Genomic DNA, 16,755 nt, shown 5'->3' on the forward strand with positions numbered 1-16,755 from the left:
ATCAACCGAAAAATAATTATTTTTCAATTTGTTGTGAAAATAAATCCCTCTATTTCCTTAAAAATTCCAGAATATAAATTTCATGTCACAATAATATGAAACTTTAAGTCGCTAATTTTAAAAGGCTGTGTATAGGCAATATTTTCGTTCCAGAAAAAAATAACTGCGTGGCACACATACTGCAGAATCTTGATCTTATATTATATTTACATTTTTTATTATTATTTTGCTGTTAGCAACTGTGTTTTTGTCAAGCCAGTGCACGCTTTTTCGTTGGAGCAAGTAGCAAAAAACGGTAGTAGTACGAGAGGGCCAATCAAATGGTGCAGCGCGACTCAAAAATAAATACATGTGTGTGCCCGGCCGGCCGACCGGCGTATCAACCCCTCGCGAAAGCGGCATGGTCTCATCTCATTGTGGTTCGAGACGCGACACGAGATGTACTTGGAGGACAACGCCTGCTGTTACCAGCACGTGCATGGCTCGCCCCTGCCGTCGGACGACGAGTCGGCCGTCTCCCTGGACAACATCGGACACACGATGACACACTTTGTACACAACTTCCCCGTGTTCCAAAACACATCAGGTAATAGTGCGTTATAATTTTTTTCTAATAAATTTATTAAAAAAAAGTAGCAGACATGAACTTCATCTCTGAAGACTTTGGACACTTGGGACTGAAGAGGGAGGTGGACTTTTACCCCAGCAACGCCGAGCAGAACGAGTTCGAGGAAAGTTCTTCCGAGACGAGAAATCAGGTAGTTATTTTTTCCTGTTTTTAATGGAGTCCCAGAATTAATAATTTAAGATTTAGATCCTAATGTCGCAAAATGAGTGCTTGGAGATGTACCAAGAAGAGCAAGATCTTCAGCTCGAGAACGACGCAGATAGCGACGTTGAAGAGCTCATCGACGAGGATGAAGATGAGGAAGACTCAGGTAATTTGATAGAAAAAATTTCAAGCCTCGTGTGTCTCTATAAAATAACAAAATTTAAACAGGTAGCAACATTCTGCGCTGCAAGTGGACCAACTGCACCCTGACTTTTCCCGACCAGAAGGCCCTGGTGCGCCACATCGAGCGCTTCCACGTGATGGAGGCCAGGAGGGGCTCCTACGAATTTGCGTGCCACTGGAAAAACTGTCCCCGCTCCTGCAGACCGTTCAACGCGCGCTACAAACTGCTCATCCACATGCGCGTGCACTCCGGAGAGAAGCCCAACAAGTGCACGGTAAGTTAACTTTTCAATAAATTAGCATTTTATAGTAATTTAAAGATCGATTCTCTTACTAAATGTAAATATAGAGAAAATGTTTTAAATTTAAATTAGGAAAATTCAATTTAAAAAAGAATTTTTCATAGCGTTCAGTTTAATCGGTTTTCCGCTAGCTTTCTTGCCTTTTACTCATCGATATTTCCTGACTTTGACTTGTACTACATTTGTATTATGACTAGAATAAACAAGAAGTTATTTCAAATTTAATTCACTAAGAGAACTTAAGGAGCCGTACTATGGATAAAATAGTATTATTGTTTTCCAATATTAAATAGAAAATATTTAGGCTCTAGTAGTTGTAATGAAAAATTTCAAATCCAAAAATTTATTCAGAAGATAGTAATAAAATTAATAATTTAAATTCAATTATATTATAGTAATAATCATATTTTTCTTTCTAACTTAACTTTCTAATTTTCATTAAGTAATTTGTTTAAAACACAAAGTCACGAAAATCTTGCATTCAAAATCTAAAAATAAATAAAAAAGAAGAAAAACCTGCTTGAAATCCACGACTTGAGCGCAAACGATTTATTTATTTCATTAAATTGCCAAATTATTTAATTTGCAGCTTTCGCAAAAACCAGCAATTTCCACAGTATTGCCCATTGCCAAAAATTTTGTTCAGTTTTCCAAAATTATTGTGCAAAATTTTCTTAAACACTAAACCATAAGATTATTGGACGAAAAAACATAAAAAATAGCAATTTTACAAATTAATGCGCATATTTTTCAAACTCACTGGCACAAAACTGGAATTTTTGAAGCCAAAAATTATAAAAAAATTCGGAAACTCTTAAATTGAAGGTTTATTCATGCCTTTTCCGCATTTCCATTGGTGCATTTTAGATTCAAAGTGATTTTATTGCGGATCAGCAGAGCAACTATGCTCCACACCTCCCCACATTCAGAACACAACAGATAAATATACAAAACATTTTTTTTATGACAGAGGGAAACAAGAAAATCATTTTAGCGCATCTAAAAACTGACAAACCCTGATTATTAATCATTTGAAACCTATTTTCAATTCAGTGGCCGAGCTGTGGAAAGGCATTCTCGCGTCTGGAAAACCTGAAAATCCACCAGAGGTCACACACGGGCGAGCGGCCCTATTTGTGTCCATTCCACGGCTGCGCCAAGGCCTTCAGCAACAGTTCGGACAGGGCCAAGCACCAGCGGACCCATTTCGAGCCGGTATATAAGAAAGAGATTGTCGCCACAACTCTCTTGCTAACCAGACATTTTTCCCCGACAGAAACCGTACGCGTGCAAAATCCCGGGCTGCAGGAAGAGGTACACAGACCCCAGCTCGCTCAGAAAACACACAAAAAACCACAGCACCGGACGCTTGCGGAAAACGGTCAGTTTACTGGATAAATTAAAAACTGAGCAGATTATTAAAGATTAAAATGGAAATTTCCATAGCTGTTGGATGACGTCGTCATCGAAGATACACAATCTAAACCTGCAGTGGCGCCGCAAACCACCCCTCTGCCACCCCTGGAGACGATCATGAGACCAAGTGAGGCGTTTTCGGCCAACGCGACCATCGGCTACATGGACGAATACCTCGGCTCTGACGCCTTGCAAACAGGTAAATTTCAGAATAAAACGTGGTTTTTAATTCTGTAGATCCAGTTCGTTAAAAAAGTCTGATAATATTTTATTAAAGAATTGAAGTTAATGGAGAATATCTTTCATAAATAAAAACGCCAAAAAGTGCAAATTTCAAAGCTTGCGAGGGCTGATAGTTTTAGTTGTTTAAATCAAAGCTTAAAAGTGATGAAAATTGTGATAAAAAATGTTGAGAGGTGGAGAAATTGTTGGTAATCAAAATAAATGAATTCTGAAAAGTGTTTTTATACTGAAATAAATTATTTGAAAAACTATATTAATAAAAAAAATGCTAAATTTTGCTTTAATGCGAAAATGCAAAGCGGGAAGAGAACGCCAGTTTTAAAGTGACCAATAAATTAGGATTCCGTGTTTCTAACTATTAAAGAGGATTGATCCTGGAAAATGCTTGTTGCCAATGCATGAACTCATCCATTAAAGATTCAATTGAGGCCAAAATTAATCTAAAAGTAGCATTGTAATTTTTTTAGATAAGTGGCTGCAAAGTTTGCATTATTTTCGGTCTTGTTACTTCAAATCCTATTTTATTTCACAACAAAGAGTTTCCAGAAAGGTTTCTTAGGACAGATCTCGACGAGAGAAAGCGAAATCTGCCAAGAAAATGTGTGGGAGAAAATATGAAAAAATTTAATTTTAACTGAACCAAGGATTATTGCAAATTGTAGAATAATTTTTTTATGGATCAACTACTTATTGCATCTAACAATTCAAATAATTTCCAATTGTCACCCTGTATCGATCAACCTTAAAAACACTGTTGTTAAAAAAGTGCAGTCATTATTTCAATTTTCCCTTGGCAAATCCCGTTTTTAAATTGACACTAATCAGAGCCACATTATTCACAGATTACAGCTTGCCAGACTCAAAGATCGACACAAGTTTCGACCCGGTCATGCTGGACCCTTTGCCTTTCGAGGCGGTGAAAAGACTTCTGGAAGAGGAGGAACCCTCAGGTAAATTGGTCAATTTGAATTCGACAAGACGCCATTTTTAACACGGCTTCATTTTACAGCAGATTTTGAGTGTCCCATTGACATGTTCCCCATGCAGCAGCAATTCCAGCACTCCTTCCAGAGTTTTGCCACGACGACCGGCCCTTCGTATCGAAGAGATTTCGGAATGTAGTTTGTTGTGCTTTCCAAAGATTGAAGAGTAGTGTATTTATTGTTTTGAAAGATCTCTGTTGGCATTAAATTGATCTCTCGCGCGTCTTTCTGTATATATTTTGTAAAAGATTATATTTTTTGACTGAGCCCTTTTGGATTTTTGAGTGAATAAATATGCCATTTATTATTTTGCAAATTAGGTTTCGTTTTAATTTAATCATGTGAAATAATATATGTATAACAAACGTGTAAATATCTATTTCAAAAATTAAGAGGAATGATCTATTTTAAGTTTACGAAATTTTAGGATGGCCCTTTGCTCTATCACATAACAGAAAAAATAATAACTCTATTTTAAGTACCGAAATAGTTTCCGCAGAAATTAAACCGACTTAGTCTTCGCATCCTGAAGCCTTGAGATTTTGGATGTTGTGCTCATAGCCGTTAAATCTCTGCAGAATGCTGATGACGTCCTTTGGCGAATCACTCTCTTGTTTGGCATACTCCAGCAGAGTCGATTTGTACCCAGTGTTTTTCAGGAATAGGTAGACACTGAAAGAAATATTTACAACAAATTAATACACACGCCAGACATGAAAGTTATCTAGAGGTCTCAACCAGCCGCCGGTGAAAACGGGTCGAAAATTAAACAGTGCAGGATAAAAAAATGTCTTTTGGCCTTTTGGGCCGCTGAGCACTATCAAACTTCATGTTTAAAATATTGTCAGCCTCGCCAGCCACCAGGCAAAATATTCGGCTGAGCCGGTCCAGCCAGCCGCCGCCATAAATCTTGCGGCTGAGACCTCTAAAGTCTCGGGAAAACCCGAAACGTGAAATTAACTTCCCGGGAAATCCCTGCCTTATCGTCATTCCAAGCAAATTGTTTAAAATAAATTACTTTGGAGTAAGAGGGGTCAAAATTTAATTTTAATTAAAAATAATAATTTTTTCTTGTTGCTCTTCCCTGGTGCTTGTTATAAAATTTTACCATCCCAGTGGTTTTTGCACATTTTGAGTCGATTGGACATTTTAGACGGATTTTTTGCGTCAAAATGTTTTCGTGACACTTAAATTTGATAAATAAAGTCCTTCTTGCTAATGTAGAAGGTGAAATTATAGGTATGAAGCTTGGCAATGGGAGCGTTCCCTATTTATTCATTATCTAAAAAAAATCCCCGAAAATCGAGTTCTGTGAATGATAGTTGGACTGTAACTCTTGACTGCGTCCCTCATTCCCAAGCTTAAAACCCGGAGTTTCTCCATCTATAAACAAGTTCTTAAAGCAATTACAAAGTATAATAAACTGAAAATTTCAACGCCAAAAAATCCCGTCCAGTTGACCAAAATTTGGAGGTCGAATACTCCTGGAACTGTGATTCCTGTAAAAAAAATTACCACGATCCTGACCTGATTCTCATTTAACCTCTGTCTAATACTTCTGCTCGGGATCTGAATTTTCCCTGATATTCCCAAGTACCGACCGAATGGGCGCTCTAGTTTGAAATTGCATGTCAGAGCGGAACTACTGATAATTTTTAATTCTCAAGTTATAAATTTAAAAATCGATAAACTCTTACAAATAAAGACTGTAATAGTCCGTTTCTGCCTGCTTCAAGGCTCTCCGCAAGTCATTCATGTCCTGGATGATTTTCAGCTTAAAGGACTCCACGGTCTTTTTAATCGTGGTCGGTGAACTAGAAACGTGATCGAATAGCTTTCCCCAATTCAGACAGAAAGGGCTCACATCCAGGTCCTGTAAATCAAAATTTTAAGAGAACTAAATTCCCTATTTTTATCCAAAATCACAAACCACTGATCCATTTAAATTGACTGCCTCCAGTTTGTCCGTTTCTGGATTGAGATTGGACAAGAGCTCCGGTCCAAATGTAATCGTCGTTCGGTCCTCTGGCGCAGTCACGATGGACAGCAGCTCGGCCAAACTTGCCGAGCTGATGAAGGAATGTATGTCTGCTTGCAGCTGCGAGTCCAAGTCGGCGCTGACGTTGATTTTGTACTGCCGCAAGACTGCCTCAAGCAGGTACGAAATTTTCAAGCCCAGGTTGTTTAGAACTCTGCCGAAAAATCCAATCGCGTGGAATGGCCAAAGCTTCAGTCTGTCTGCAAAAGACTGAAAGGAGATTATTTTTTTAATCTTTTAATTATTTGTAAACTGCACCTCCTCTTGCATAAAGTTTACTTGTCTTTTGCAGAACGCTTGCAGTTCAGTTCTGTAAATTTCCAGCTGCGCTTCCGGGGGTGCAACCAGACAAAAAATCACTTGTGACTGACAAGTCTCGGAATTTTCATCGGGATGGCGGAATGATACGTAAAAGCACGTTGCTGGCGTCAGCGTGTTGCTGTTCAAACTGGAATTAAAATTTTAATTTTAATATTTTTTATTTAGCGATGGCCTCTGACGTGATTAAAATAATATTAATGAAAAAGCACCTATATTCCATGACGGAAAAGTTCCCAGTGCCAATGTAGATGGCATTTTTGGTAAGTCTTCTGAGTAAAAATGCCTTCATGAAGGCGGTTTGGTCTTCTCTGAGGTTCGAATGGAGAACGCTCAGATTTTCATCCTTGTAGAGGAACAGGGATGAACTGTACGTGCCACTCTTGATCCATTCACTCTCGTCGTTCGCTTCCAAGTGCATAGAAAGTCGCTTAAGACGGGATTCCATTTCAGGGCCGTTTTGAAGTAACTCACGGTGTGCCAGACTGACGAGAGAGCAGTCATTAGTATAATTACACACACACACACAATCAGCAGGTCTAAATAAGCGTAATTATGGTAAAAATTCATCAACATCCATGTCGAGAAAAAGACAAGAGTGGAAAATATTATTTCAAACTCGAATAATGAAATCTAAAAACCCTAATAATTGTTAAATGAAAAAACAACAACACACATCATTATGCTGTGAACGAACCTGTGATCAGTTTAAATGCTGCGAGTGAAGAGTGAATTAATATGGGGAATGCTTCAGCTTCATTTATCCATTCATTCGTATGAGTTTAGCGTTTCCGATTGACGAAACCTCAATATTTACGTAATATTCTGGCCCATCGCAGATAGAAGGAAGGGATTAGTGTTTGTTAAATAAAAAGCTTTCTTAAATTGTGGGCGTGTCTGACGATCCAAGGAGATGCTACGCCGGAGTGGTACTTGATGCCAAACTGCGGCTTTTTGTGTCTGTTTCATCCCATCAAGTTCTTTGTTTTCTTCGCCTCCTTAGCTTACCACCCATCATTATCACTCAATTTTCTCTGGTTTAATATTTACCGGTTATTTTTAAATGTAACATTTCAATGCAAACATAACAAATATTCAAATTTGGATTGAAAATTATACAGAATTAGAACAATAGTCAATTATATCAAATAATTTCTGGGAAATCATCACAAAGTAGCGGATTTTGTCTGAACCGCGTATCATTAACCGGTTTTTATTTCAATCGTTTGAGGTAAAAACCTCGTCGCGAACGAGCTTTGCGAGCACCACCACACCGCAACCCGCAAGAACTTTATTGATTGATCAGCTGGACGTCAGTGGCTGTGGACCTTGGAAGCTTCCTCTTCAGATGCTGAAGACGCGGCGCGGCGGGTGATGGTGTGAGGGAGTGGTCGTACACCGGCAGCAACCGTTCTCGATTCTCGAGCAAGCGCAACTTGAAGCAGACAGGGTGAGTGGGTCGGAAATAAAGGAGTAATTCTTGAGCGCAATAGTAGCCAGCCACCCCCGACGTGTGACGTGCGTGTTGTGTCGTACATTACATGGAAGCGCGCAGTCCACTCTACGTGCCCTCGTGTGCATTAATATATTATGATTCAGTCAGAGATGCAGCCTTCAGATTATGCGGCTAACCGATTCGAATAATATTTTTAGCCCGAGAGTTGATTGCCTCTGCCGGAACCATGGCGAGTGATCGATCCTCGACGGGCAGCCAGCACCATGAGCCCCTCACGCCCTCGGCATCCAACGAGAGCAGCAAGGTCCTCTTGACAGCCCCTGGAAGTGAGTCACTCATCTCCTCAATTGTGTTCAATTATTTAGGCCGCTTCGAGCGCTCAAATTGGGTTATTGATTGTGAGCAGGGTTGAATTATTTATTTTTTTCAACCGCCATGCAGACTCGATTTTTACTGGAGGTGTTGTAATTTTCCCTGTAGAAATTGATGATTATTGCTTAATAGTTTATAAATGGGCGCGTCGTTTAAACTGCTTTCGATCGGTAAACATGTTTTGAACCAGTTCTAATAATTTCTCTCATTCTTTTCCAGCTCCTCTAAGTGCTGCGGACGAAAAGAAAATGCGGAGAACCAGTCTTCAAGTTATGCTAACAAAAGCAACTTCTGGGTCTTCAGAGTCACTCAATCACACTAACCAGCCACCCGGTAGCCAGCCTTAATTTGCATAAAAACTCCCTCTAAATCCCTTAAACTCATTAAGCCGAGATATTTTTTACAGCAAATGGATTTAGTAATTTAGAAATGAATTCGTTGATTGTGTTGCTGCATGAAACTATAGCCAAAGTTTTGTTTTCGCGATAATTTCACTTGTTTGGCCTCTCAATTCGCAGCAAATTCTAAGAAGCCCCAGCAGTTTGTGTTTCTGCGCACCTTAATTTTTAATTTTGCGCACATCCACTTGAGCTGAATAATAACAATGATTTTTTGTTGCGCGCGGCAGGAGGCGCCAATAATTTTCTCGATGCGACATGCTTGAGCGCCAAGTCCGACAGCATCTCTCCAGACAAGGTAATTAATATCTCAACTGTTTGCAAACTGATAGCCGTTGCATTGTTCTAATCCTGCGCGATATCTGCCTTTCTCTGTTAACATGAACCGATGGCAGATTAGCATTGTTTACGAAGTAATTATAAACAAGCGTGGACCAAAGGACTTTTTTGCAATACAGACTCTGATTGCAGGGCCATGAGAGCAAACTGGACCGCAAAGAGTCGTACAAGGCGCTGCGAAAGAACTACCGCCAGGAGAAGAAAAGAGTCGCCAACGAGCTGCTGAGCACTCTCAAAGACTCCTCGGTCATAATTTTAGCAGACTGGCTCAAGGTCAGGGGCACTTTGAAGAGCTGGACCAAGCTGTGGTGTGTTCTCAAGCCGGGACTTTTACTCCTCTACAAGTCACCCAAAATTAAGGTTTGATGAAAGGAGTAAATTTTTATTAAAAAAAAATCTCGACAAAATGGATTTCTCGTGAAACACAGAGTAGTCACTGGGTGGGGACCGTGCTGTTGAGCAACTGCAATGTGATCGAGAGACCTTCCAAGAAGGATGGATTCTGCTTCAAGCTTTTCCACCCGATGGAACAGTCGATTTGGGCGCCGAGAGGACCGGGCAAGGAGACCATGGGTGCGTCTATTTTTATTGCCCGTGTTTACACGGCTTGTTCGTTTGTTTAGCAATCCACTTAACGACCGTCTCAATTATAACGTCCTTATCAGATTACGCGATCACATGACTGTGCCGAAAGCGGTCTTATCAGCGCCGTGCTTTGTCTCGTTTTTAAGGTGCCGTGGTGCTGCCTCTGCCGACGGCCTATTTGATCTTTCGAGCCAACTCGCAAGCCGCCGGCAAGTGCTGGATGGACGCGCTTGAACTCGGCCTCCGCTGCTCATCACTTCTCATTCGCTCCTCTTCTGGCCGCGACTCGACGCCGCAGGTCCAGGAACACAATTGGGATTACGAGCAGCACTTTGCCGATCAAGGTTGGTTTTCAATTCGTCTGGCATGCTCATATCTTTGTCCCTTGCATCATGATGGTGTCTTTGGATTAATTTCGATTTTAGTGGAATGATTTCTTTTAAGGGTTTGCCAATTTATTATGCTCTTCCGAAAAACGAAAATTAAATATTTATAGAAAGGTTCTGAGATGCCCACATGGCCCCCATTTTTTTCCTTTAATAAGTGACTCATGCTGCACATCCTTTGAAGTGTAAAAAATCGATGTTTTGTCAAGCTTTTCTTTGCTTTTTATTGATAAGTGCATTTAAAAGGACAAATTAAAAGTAGCTTTCAAGACTGAAATTAAATTTTCATATTTTTTCTCGCCCCAGAAGCAATTTCCTTTGATGAAAAAAGAGGGTGTAACCAGTAAAATTCGAGAAATTGGATTTTGGTGCAGTTTTGGTAAGAATATAATATGAAAATATCGGTCGGTAAGGGTTAACTTTTCATGTAATATCATTTTTTAGGATAAAAATATCCCTATCATTCCACTTTAACAAGAAGCATGCCTCCTTTTAATTTCAGTTTGATGTCCTGATCTAATTCCGTTTTATTTTGCTTCAATTTGTGTACAATGCTTTTGCTTGAAATCGCTGTAGAGGATCTTGCCAGTCCCGCACTTGACTCCCTGCTTCAGAGCTTTCTTCCTAAAACCCCTACCACGCCCCGCAGCCTGTTGCGGCTCAAGCACCACCGGCTGAGCACGCCGGATCCGGCCGGGGTGGAAAACACTCCCGTGCCGTCGCCCACCCCCTTTTTCCACCAGCTGTACGCGGCCGTGTCGTGCTTAGAGAACGAGCTGTCGCCCGCGAGGGCGCGCAGCCACAGCGCCGACATGGGCCAGCCAAAGCTCAGTCCCTTATCCCGCATGTCGCTCGACATTGCCCATTTGTCCGCTTTGAAAGCCAAAGTAGCCGCGCTTGAATCGAACTGCTTGACAGAGTCCAGCACCATGGACAACCTCAAGGTGGACAGCCACCAGCACTCGGCGTCCGACTCGGACACGGACTCGGACGGCGGCAAGCCGGACGACGGACCGCACGACGACTCGGACTGGGAACCCGAGCAGACGCCTTACATAGAAAATGAGGAGGAAGAATTTGGATCTGTGAGTATTTCTTGATTATACATATTATTTTAAATACGACTTTTTGATGGTTTTTAGAGTAAACAATCGGTTGTAGATTGACTAAGACTGTTATTAGTGCATTAATATCTTCATAGCGTGATCCACTCGTATTTTAAGAATTTAATTTCGTTTGATGAATTCTTTATAGCTTGGTCACAGAGGTAATCGAATGAAAAATCGATGCCTGATTGATTTTTGCTACGTTTTTACCGAACAAAGTTCTAAAATATAGAGAATTAAGAAAAAAATACGCTTTTAATACTTTTCGAAACCTTTTAAAAATAACTTAATTCTCAAATTGGACATATTCTGAAAGCTATCGACTTGGTCATTCCAATGTCTTTATGCCCCTGCGACAACATACCAAAAAAATCAGGATGGTGCTGAAAAAAAACGCAGACCAAATCAAATCCCTCGTGGAAACCACCAACCCATTAAATTTTTTAATAGAAATAACGTGTAAAAATAAAAGTGGTTGGCTTTTAAATAAGGAGTGTCTGATGGTGTAGTTAAAAAAGTACCATACACAATTTTTTTCCTTCAAATAAACAAAAAAGGGTCTAAATAAATGCTATGGTACTAACCCAAACAAAATTTTCAGAGAGCTTGGATTTTTTGGTGAACTTTCCTCTATTAATTTGAATGAATTTGGTATATTTGTCTTAAATAGCAAGAATAAAAAGGTGCAAAAATCAAATTCAGTGCTCTTTTCCTAGTTTCCCGCCAAAATCTTGACTTTTCTACATTTTTTTCATATTATTTATCCTTGGCTTTAGTTACAGGTTGGTGATTGTGACAGAAAATGTGGACAAAAATCAATTCAATTAGGAACTCTAAACTGACGACCGACTAAAATATTTTTCTAAAATCTTCAAAGTTGAAAATTAAAGAATTTTCTTGCGCTCCTCATAAACATTTCAACATAATTTTCTGGAGAAAAAAGGTCTGAAAAATATTCAACGACGCTTAAGATACTTCGTGTTTTAATAAAGTGTTAAGAAAATGCATCCATGGAGGAAAAGCCATTCAGTAACAGTAGCAATATTTTTTTAGATGTACACCATTTCTCAACTCATTTAAGTCCGTTTTCTGTTTCCTGATTCATAGGCTGGAGAGCAAACTGAAGAGCTAGCCGAGGAAAACAAATCTCTACTTTGGTTCCTCATGAAACAAGTCCGGCCCGGCATGGATCTGTCCAAAGTGGTTCTTCCCACGTTCATTCTTGAGCCGAGATCCTTCCTTGACAAATTAAGTGATTCCTACTACCACGTAGATCTTTTATCTCAGTGAGTGGACCGACTTTTTGTCCTAAAAATAGCGGGAAGTAAATAATGGACATTTTTGCAGAGCTGTTGCCGAGGAAGACGCGTTCACTAGAATGAAAATGGTGGTTCGGTGGTATCTATCCGGATTTTACAAGAAGCCAAAGGGGTTGAAAAAACCGTACAACCCGATTCTGGGCGAGTGCTTCAGATGCAGCTGGAAACATCACAATGGATCAGTCACATTTTACTTAGCAGAACAAGTATGAATCCTTCAACCCTTTAATTCTCGTATTCTATTTTTTGTTCGGTGCTCAAAGGTGTCGCATCACCCGCCAGTGTCCGCCTTTTACGTGACAAACCGGCAGGAAGGCTTCTGCATCAGCGCCTCCATTCTAGCCAAATCGAAATTCTACGGAAACTCGACGTCCGCCATCCTCGACGGGACGGCGGTCCTCAGTCTTTTGCCGCGCGGAGAGGACTACACCATCACCATTCCCTACGCTCACTGCAAGGGCATCCTCATGGGCACTCTCACCATGGAGTACGGCGGCAAAGTGAACATTGAATGTGAAAAGACGGGTTACAAAACGGAAATTGAATTCAAATTGAAGGTAAAAATACTATCTCTGTGCTAATTCATTCTAAAATCCATCCACTCGCAGCCTCTCATCAGAAACATGGACCCCAATATGATATCAGGAAGGTTGAAATTAGGAAAAGAGACTTTGGCCACCATTGACGGCTACTGGGACGGCGAGATTAAGATTAAAGATAAGAGAACCGGGGTTAGATATTAGCTTGCGCAAACGAAAAAAAAATCCTCATGCCCGATTGTGAACAGGAGGAGCAAGTCTTTTGGAGCCCAACTCCAGACATGAGAGCCAACAGGCTCAAAAGATGCACAGTTCCTCTGACGCACCAGTGCGAATTCGAGTCAGAGAGACTCTGGCAACACGTCTCCTCTGCCATTCACAGAGATGACCAAGTAAATCCTCAAAAATCAAACTGGAATTTAATTAATCTCGAAAATATTTAAGGTTGCGGCAACTGAAGAGAAAACAGTCTTGGAAGAAGCTCAGCGGGCGGCCGTGAAGGAGCGCAAGGCGAAGTGCGAGGAGTGGATCCCCAGATACTTTGAGCAGGACTTGATCACCGGCCAGTGGGTTTACAGGCATTCCGACCTCAGGCCGTGGGACACGAGAAACGACGTGTTCCAGTACGAGTCTGACTTTGTAATTCAGACGAAAACGAGGCACAAGACGCCAATGATTCGCACCTCAAGTATAGTCAGCGTGGATCCAAACAGTAGTGTAAGATTGAAAGTCAATTTCAAAGCTGGACCCAATTGAAACGAGTCGTTTGCAGATACCTTTATTGTCAGCTGACGTCAGGGAAAGTTCCAGAAGACGAGCCGCGGACAGCATTAGCACGAGTAACGACGACAACCACAGCGAGTCAAGTGGGTCTGAAGGAGGACTCCACCACCACAGGCAAGAAAAGTGAGTTGCTATTTAGAACTTTCGCTTTTTTCAAAAAAGAAACGGTTTTTGGCCAATGTAGGTGGTTTTTTTACAGCCTAGGGACACGCTTCTCGTTCAAAATGACAAAATTTACGAGGAAAAATTAATTTTGTTGAAATTTCATTAAAAATTCTGTCATTGTAAGGGGTGAATTGCTCAAAATGCACGATTTATTTTAAAAATTGGTCGATTCTTTAAATTTTCTGCCATCCTGCAAAATGGTTACAAAGAAATATATTATTTTTCAACTGAATTCACCAGTTGCGCCTCCAATAGATACGGTGCCAGCGGTTACTTTCCATTTTATCACACTTCCGCTGCGATTTGAGATTCTATGCTGCTGCTACTGTGCAATCAGCCTTGATAATTATTTCTTTTGATGTGCTGGAAATAATAATCAGTCCAGTCAATCGCAGTAGAAACGTTTGGAAAGATTATTTATTTCAAAAGTGTTTTTTATTCACGATTCTAAAGTGATTAGCTGAACCGATTTATGTGCACAGGGGCAGGATTGAGTCAGAAATCACAGCGGAAGTTCCTTAAAATCTAAAGTAGCCACTGGCGCTTCAAACACCAATTTTAAGGGCTTTCGCAATTATTGGTGAATTGAACGCCTTATTAAACCATAAAAGAATTGTATAGTTTTTTGGCTTTTTATCATTATCAAAACGTCAAGGCATAATTTTATTTATTTCGGAAAGATGTGTGAATTATTTAAAATGGAAGATCCGAGAGTAATATTTTTTGCTTTAAGAAATACAATTATACAAAACAAACGTCGCAAAACAGCCCTTCGCTTCTGATGATTTTTTTTTAAATCGTGGGCGAAATTTTCTGGTTTGAAATATAATTATTATTTAGACTCTTAGTTGATTCATAGTTTTAGACGTTTTAATGTCAAAAAATCCGACTGAAAGGCTCTACTCTTTGGATGGTCAGCTAACATTGAACATACTTAGAGAAAAAAATTAAATGACTAAATCTCGTACTGTACAGAAGCTGTTTAGGCCCCTCAGGTCTCCAAAACCAGAGAGAATTTATAAATCAGCAGTGATCGTTGAAAATGCCAGCTAAACTAATTCAAAAAGAGGAGAAAAGTGACGAAATCTTGCCAATGGCGCCACTGTGTTTTTACTTCCCTTCACTAAAATTCACAATAAGCTCTAATATCATCCCTTGTAATGAAAAACTAAATCCATAGAGTGAAATTCTGCTTTTAAATCTAACATCCTAAATTAATTTCCACGCAGAGTGAAGCTAATCCAATTTAAAATATATATTATTCAAATTTTTCCTCATGAAAATGAATATATTTTTCAGGATTCGAGATGCACTGAAGCCCCTGGAGGTGCTGGTGGTCCAACAGGCAGAGCACATGAAGCGGCTGGACCTGAAGCTGGAGAAGATCTCGGTGGTCATTTCAAAGCAGCAGCAGCAATTGCAAAACAGCGGCAGCAGCGTGTCGCAGGTGGCCGTCTGCATCCTGCTGGCAGGGATCGTGCACGCTTTCTTCGCGTGGCTGCTGTTTGTGCGGAACAAGTAATGAATCTCTTGCAGCAATACAAGAGCTTCATCTGATTTTAATCCTGCCATATTAATGAATTTTACGTTAAAAACAACAAATGGTGTTTTGTACTTCTCTGTTGCAGTCGCTGGTAGAATTGTTATGTTTGTTCAGTGTGTGCGTCTGATACATTCCAGAAATTTTATTGAGAACGGGCCACTTTTGAATCTCATTTAGCACTTTTGAATCTTCTTTTTTTATATACACACAGCTAATGAAATTTTATTGTGATACAATCAGTGGATTCGGTACTAAAACTGGATTTCGGGATAAGCAATACCTATGGAATTCTCGGTTTGGCCTGCTTATTTATGGACAGAAACGTTTTTAGGCAGATTGATCTATTTAATTTCATATACACAAATAGCGTCAATATTTTTTGTATCATTGGAAATTTAATGTGTGAACAATCACTTTTATAACAAATAGCAATGCATTTTAACGTAGTGTGTGGGAATGTTAGAAATTATTGTCTTGCTTTGGGAATTTTAATTTATATATTTTCTCCTGAGCGAACATATAAATAAAACGTACAATTCAGACTGAAAGTCGACGTGAAATCAATTCAGATCAAATTAATGTGTCAGGAGAAGTAAATAATTACAACCAAAAAAATTATATATTTCCATGCTTGCGTGTAAACCCTTTTCGGAAATAGAAAGAAGTGCGTGCTTGGATTCCCTGTGTGTTCCACCATGTACCGCTGAAAAGGAAAAATAATGATGAGACCACTGGACAGTCTGAACTGCAACACAACTGATATTTAGAGCCAATACCCAACCTTTTTGAGAATGATCGAGGCTATAATAATGTTATCTCACGATTAAATATTTCCTAAGAATACTTTGTACGGCTTTGCAGAGCTATGGCGATCCTTCGGCAAAGGTCTATAGGGGGAAATGGCAGTTGATCATCAATCCTGAATGTTATCTTGACTGTAAATTGGCAGAGAGGATAATAATTACTATCTATTTGTGTGGTAGACACTGTTTAAACAACATCACTGAAATGTATTGCGCATTATAACTTGTTACGATATAACTGTCCCTGTTAGCGCCGCAAGAGCAAAAATATATAACATGACGTTTATTTCAAACCATTAAATTTACTTCTTTTATTTCTGATGTATGTATTATCCCCTAAACTCTTTGAGTTTTATTGTTTAATTTGCAATTTCTTGATCATTTTTTAAAAGCAATCAAACCGTTTTAAATTTGGAAATTATCTCGCAAAAATCCAATTTCCAGATATTTTTAGTGTAACAATTTGGTGAAGATTTTGGTTTTTTAAACTATACTTTTGAGAGTCGAAATATTACAGGATGAAGAAATAATAAACCTTTTGTAGGATTAAATAAGGGATTAAAGTATCGCTTCTCTGACGAGGAGCTTGAGTTAATTACTTAATACCACATTCTTCCGATTCTTTCCATGTTAGGATGGTGAAGAAAAACGGTCTGTAGAATTCAAAGCAACGTCGATTTTGAATTATACAGCAGGTGAGAGATCA

General features: G+C 39.6%; 3 protein-coding genes across 7 annotated transcripts; 2 read left to right on the top strand and 1 right to left on the bottom strand.

Moving 5' to 3' along the window:
* Nucleotides 1–400: 400 nt before the first annotated feature.
* LOC135946324 (zinc finger protein GLIS2 homolog) lies at nucleotides 401–4,216 on the top strand. 3 transcript variants are annotated; one of them, XM_065494515.1, is made up of 9 exons: nucleotides 401–586; nucleotides 637–758; nucleotides 815–938; nucleotides 1,001–1,230; nucleotides 2,311–2,472; nucleotides 2,534–2,638; nucleotides 2,704–2,872; nucleotides 3,759–3,866; nucleotides 3,929–4,216. In XM_065494515.1, the coding sequence occupies exons 1-9, from the start codon at nucleotides 439–441 to the stop codon at nucleotides 4,036–4,038; spliced, it is 1,278 nt and encodes a 425-aa protein (XP_065350587.1). In that variant the 5' UTR covers nucleotides 401–438; the 3' UTR covers nucleotides 4,039–4,216. The 3 variants fall into 3 exon arrangements, with proteins under 3 accessions (XP_065350587.1, XP_065350585.1, XP_065350586.1); XM_065494513.1 differs by having other exon boundaries at nucleotides 402–586; nucleotides 3,926–4,216; XM_065494514.1 differs by having other exon boundaries at nucleotides 402–586; nucleotides 640–758; nucleotides 3,926–4,216.
* Nucleotides 4,210–7,138, bottom strand: LOC135946325 (protein Njmu-R1-like). 2 transcript variants are annotated; one of them, XM_065494516.1, is made up of 6 exons: nucleotides 7,073–7,138; nucleotides 6,468–6,740; nucleotides 6,196–6,385; nucleotides 5,830–6,147; nucleotides 5,597–5,772; nucleotides 4,210–4,571 (listed from the first exon to the last, which is right to left on the bottom strand). In XM_065494516.1, exons 1-6 carry the CDS (start codon nucleotides 7,087–7,089, stop codon nucleotides 4,412–4,414), a joined length of 1,134 nt encoding a protein of 377 aa, XP_065350588.1. In that variant the 5' UTR covers nucleotides 7,090–7,138; the 3' UTR covers nucleotides 4,210–4,411. The 2 variants fall into 2 exon arrangements, with proteins under 2 accessions (XP_065350588.1, XP_065350589.1); XM_065494517.1 differs by having other exon boundaries at nucleotides 6,953–7,136.
* A 356-nt stretch (nucleotides 7,139–7,494) lies between these two features.
* Nucleotides 7,495–16,350, top strand: Orp8 (Oxysterol-binding protein-related protein 8). 2 transcript variants are annotated; one of them, XM_065493431.1, is made up of 17 exons: nucleotides 7,495–7,705; nucleotides 7,909–8,037; nucleotides 8,303–8,416; nucleotides 8,712–8,779; nucleotides 8,877–8,894; nucleotides 8,953–9,180; nucleotides 9,249–9,393; nucleotides 9,552–9,749; nucleotides 10,710–10,876; nucleotides 12,005–12,183; nucleotides 12,245–12,422; nucleotides 12,480–12,773; nucleotides 12,825–12,947; nucleotides 13,004–13,147; nucleotides 13,200–13,472; nucleotides 13,528–13,661; nucleotides 15,003–16,350. In XM_065493431.1, the coding sequence occupies exons 2-17, from the start codon at nucleotides 7,938–7,940 to the stop codon at nucleotides 15,223–15,225; spliced, it is 2,586 nt and encodes an 861-aa protein (XP_065349503.1). In that variant the 5' UTR covers nucleotides 7,495–7,705; nucleotides 7,909–7,937; the 3' UTR covers nucleotides 15,226–16,350. The 2 variants fall into 2 exon arrangements, with proteins under 2 accessions (XP_065349503.1, XP_065349504.1); XM_065493432.1 differs by lacking the exon at nucleotides 8,877–8,894.
* The last annotated feature ends 405 nt before the right edge of the window (nucleotides 16,351–16,755 follow it).

This window comes from Cloeon dipterum, chromosome X, assembly GCF_949628265.1.
Source record: "Cloeon dipterum chromosome X, ieCloDipt1.1, whole genome shotgun sequence".
NCBI lineage: Eukaryota > Metazoa > Arthropoda > Insecta > Ephemeroptera > Baetidae > Cloeon > Cloeon dipterum.

Coding starts and splice junctions, on each gene's coding strand:
- LOC135946324 (XM_065494513.1), top strand. CDS start 439: ATGTACTTGGAGGACAACGCCTGCTGTTACCAGCACGTGCATGGCTCG. Junction 939..1,000: donor TGAAGATGAGGAAGACTCAG/GTAATTTGATAG, acceptor AAATTTAAACAG/GTAGCAACATTCTGCGCTGC. Junction 3,867..3,925: donor GGAAGAGGAGGAACCCTCAG/GTAAATTGGTCA, acceptor TTCATTTTACAG/CAGATTTTGAGTGTCCCATT.
- LOC135946325 (XM_065494516.1), bottom strand. Junction 6,148..6,195: donor TAAACTTTATGCAAGAGGAG/GTGCAGTTTACA, acceptor ATCTCCTTTCAG/TCTTTTGCAGACAGACTGAA. Junction 4,572..5,596: donor GACTATTACAGTCTTTATTT/GTAAGAGTTTAT, acceptor TATTTCTTTCAG/TGTCTACCTATTCCTGAAAA.
- Orp8 (XM_065493431.1), top strand. CDS start 7,938: ATGGCGAGTGATCGATCCTCGACGGGCAGCCAGCACCATGAGCCCCTC. Junction 8,417..8,711: donor TCACACTAACCAGCCACCCG/GTAGCCAGCCTT, acceptor TGCGCGCGGCAG/GAGGCGCCAATAATTTTCTC. Junction 9,394..9,551: donor ACCGGGCAAGGAGACCATGG/GTGCGTCTATTT, acceptor CTCGTTTTTAAG/GTGCCGTGGTGCTGCCTCTG.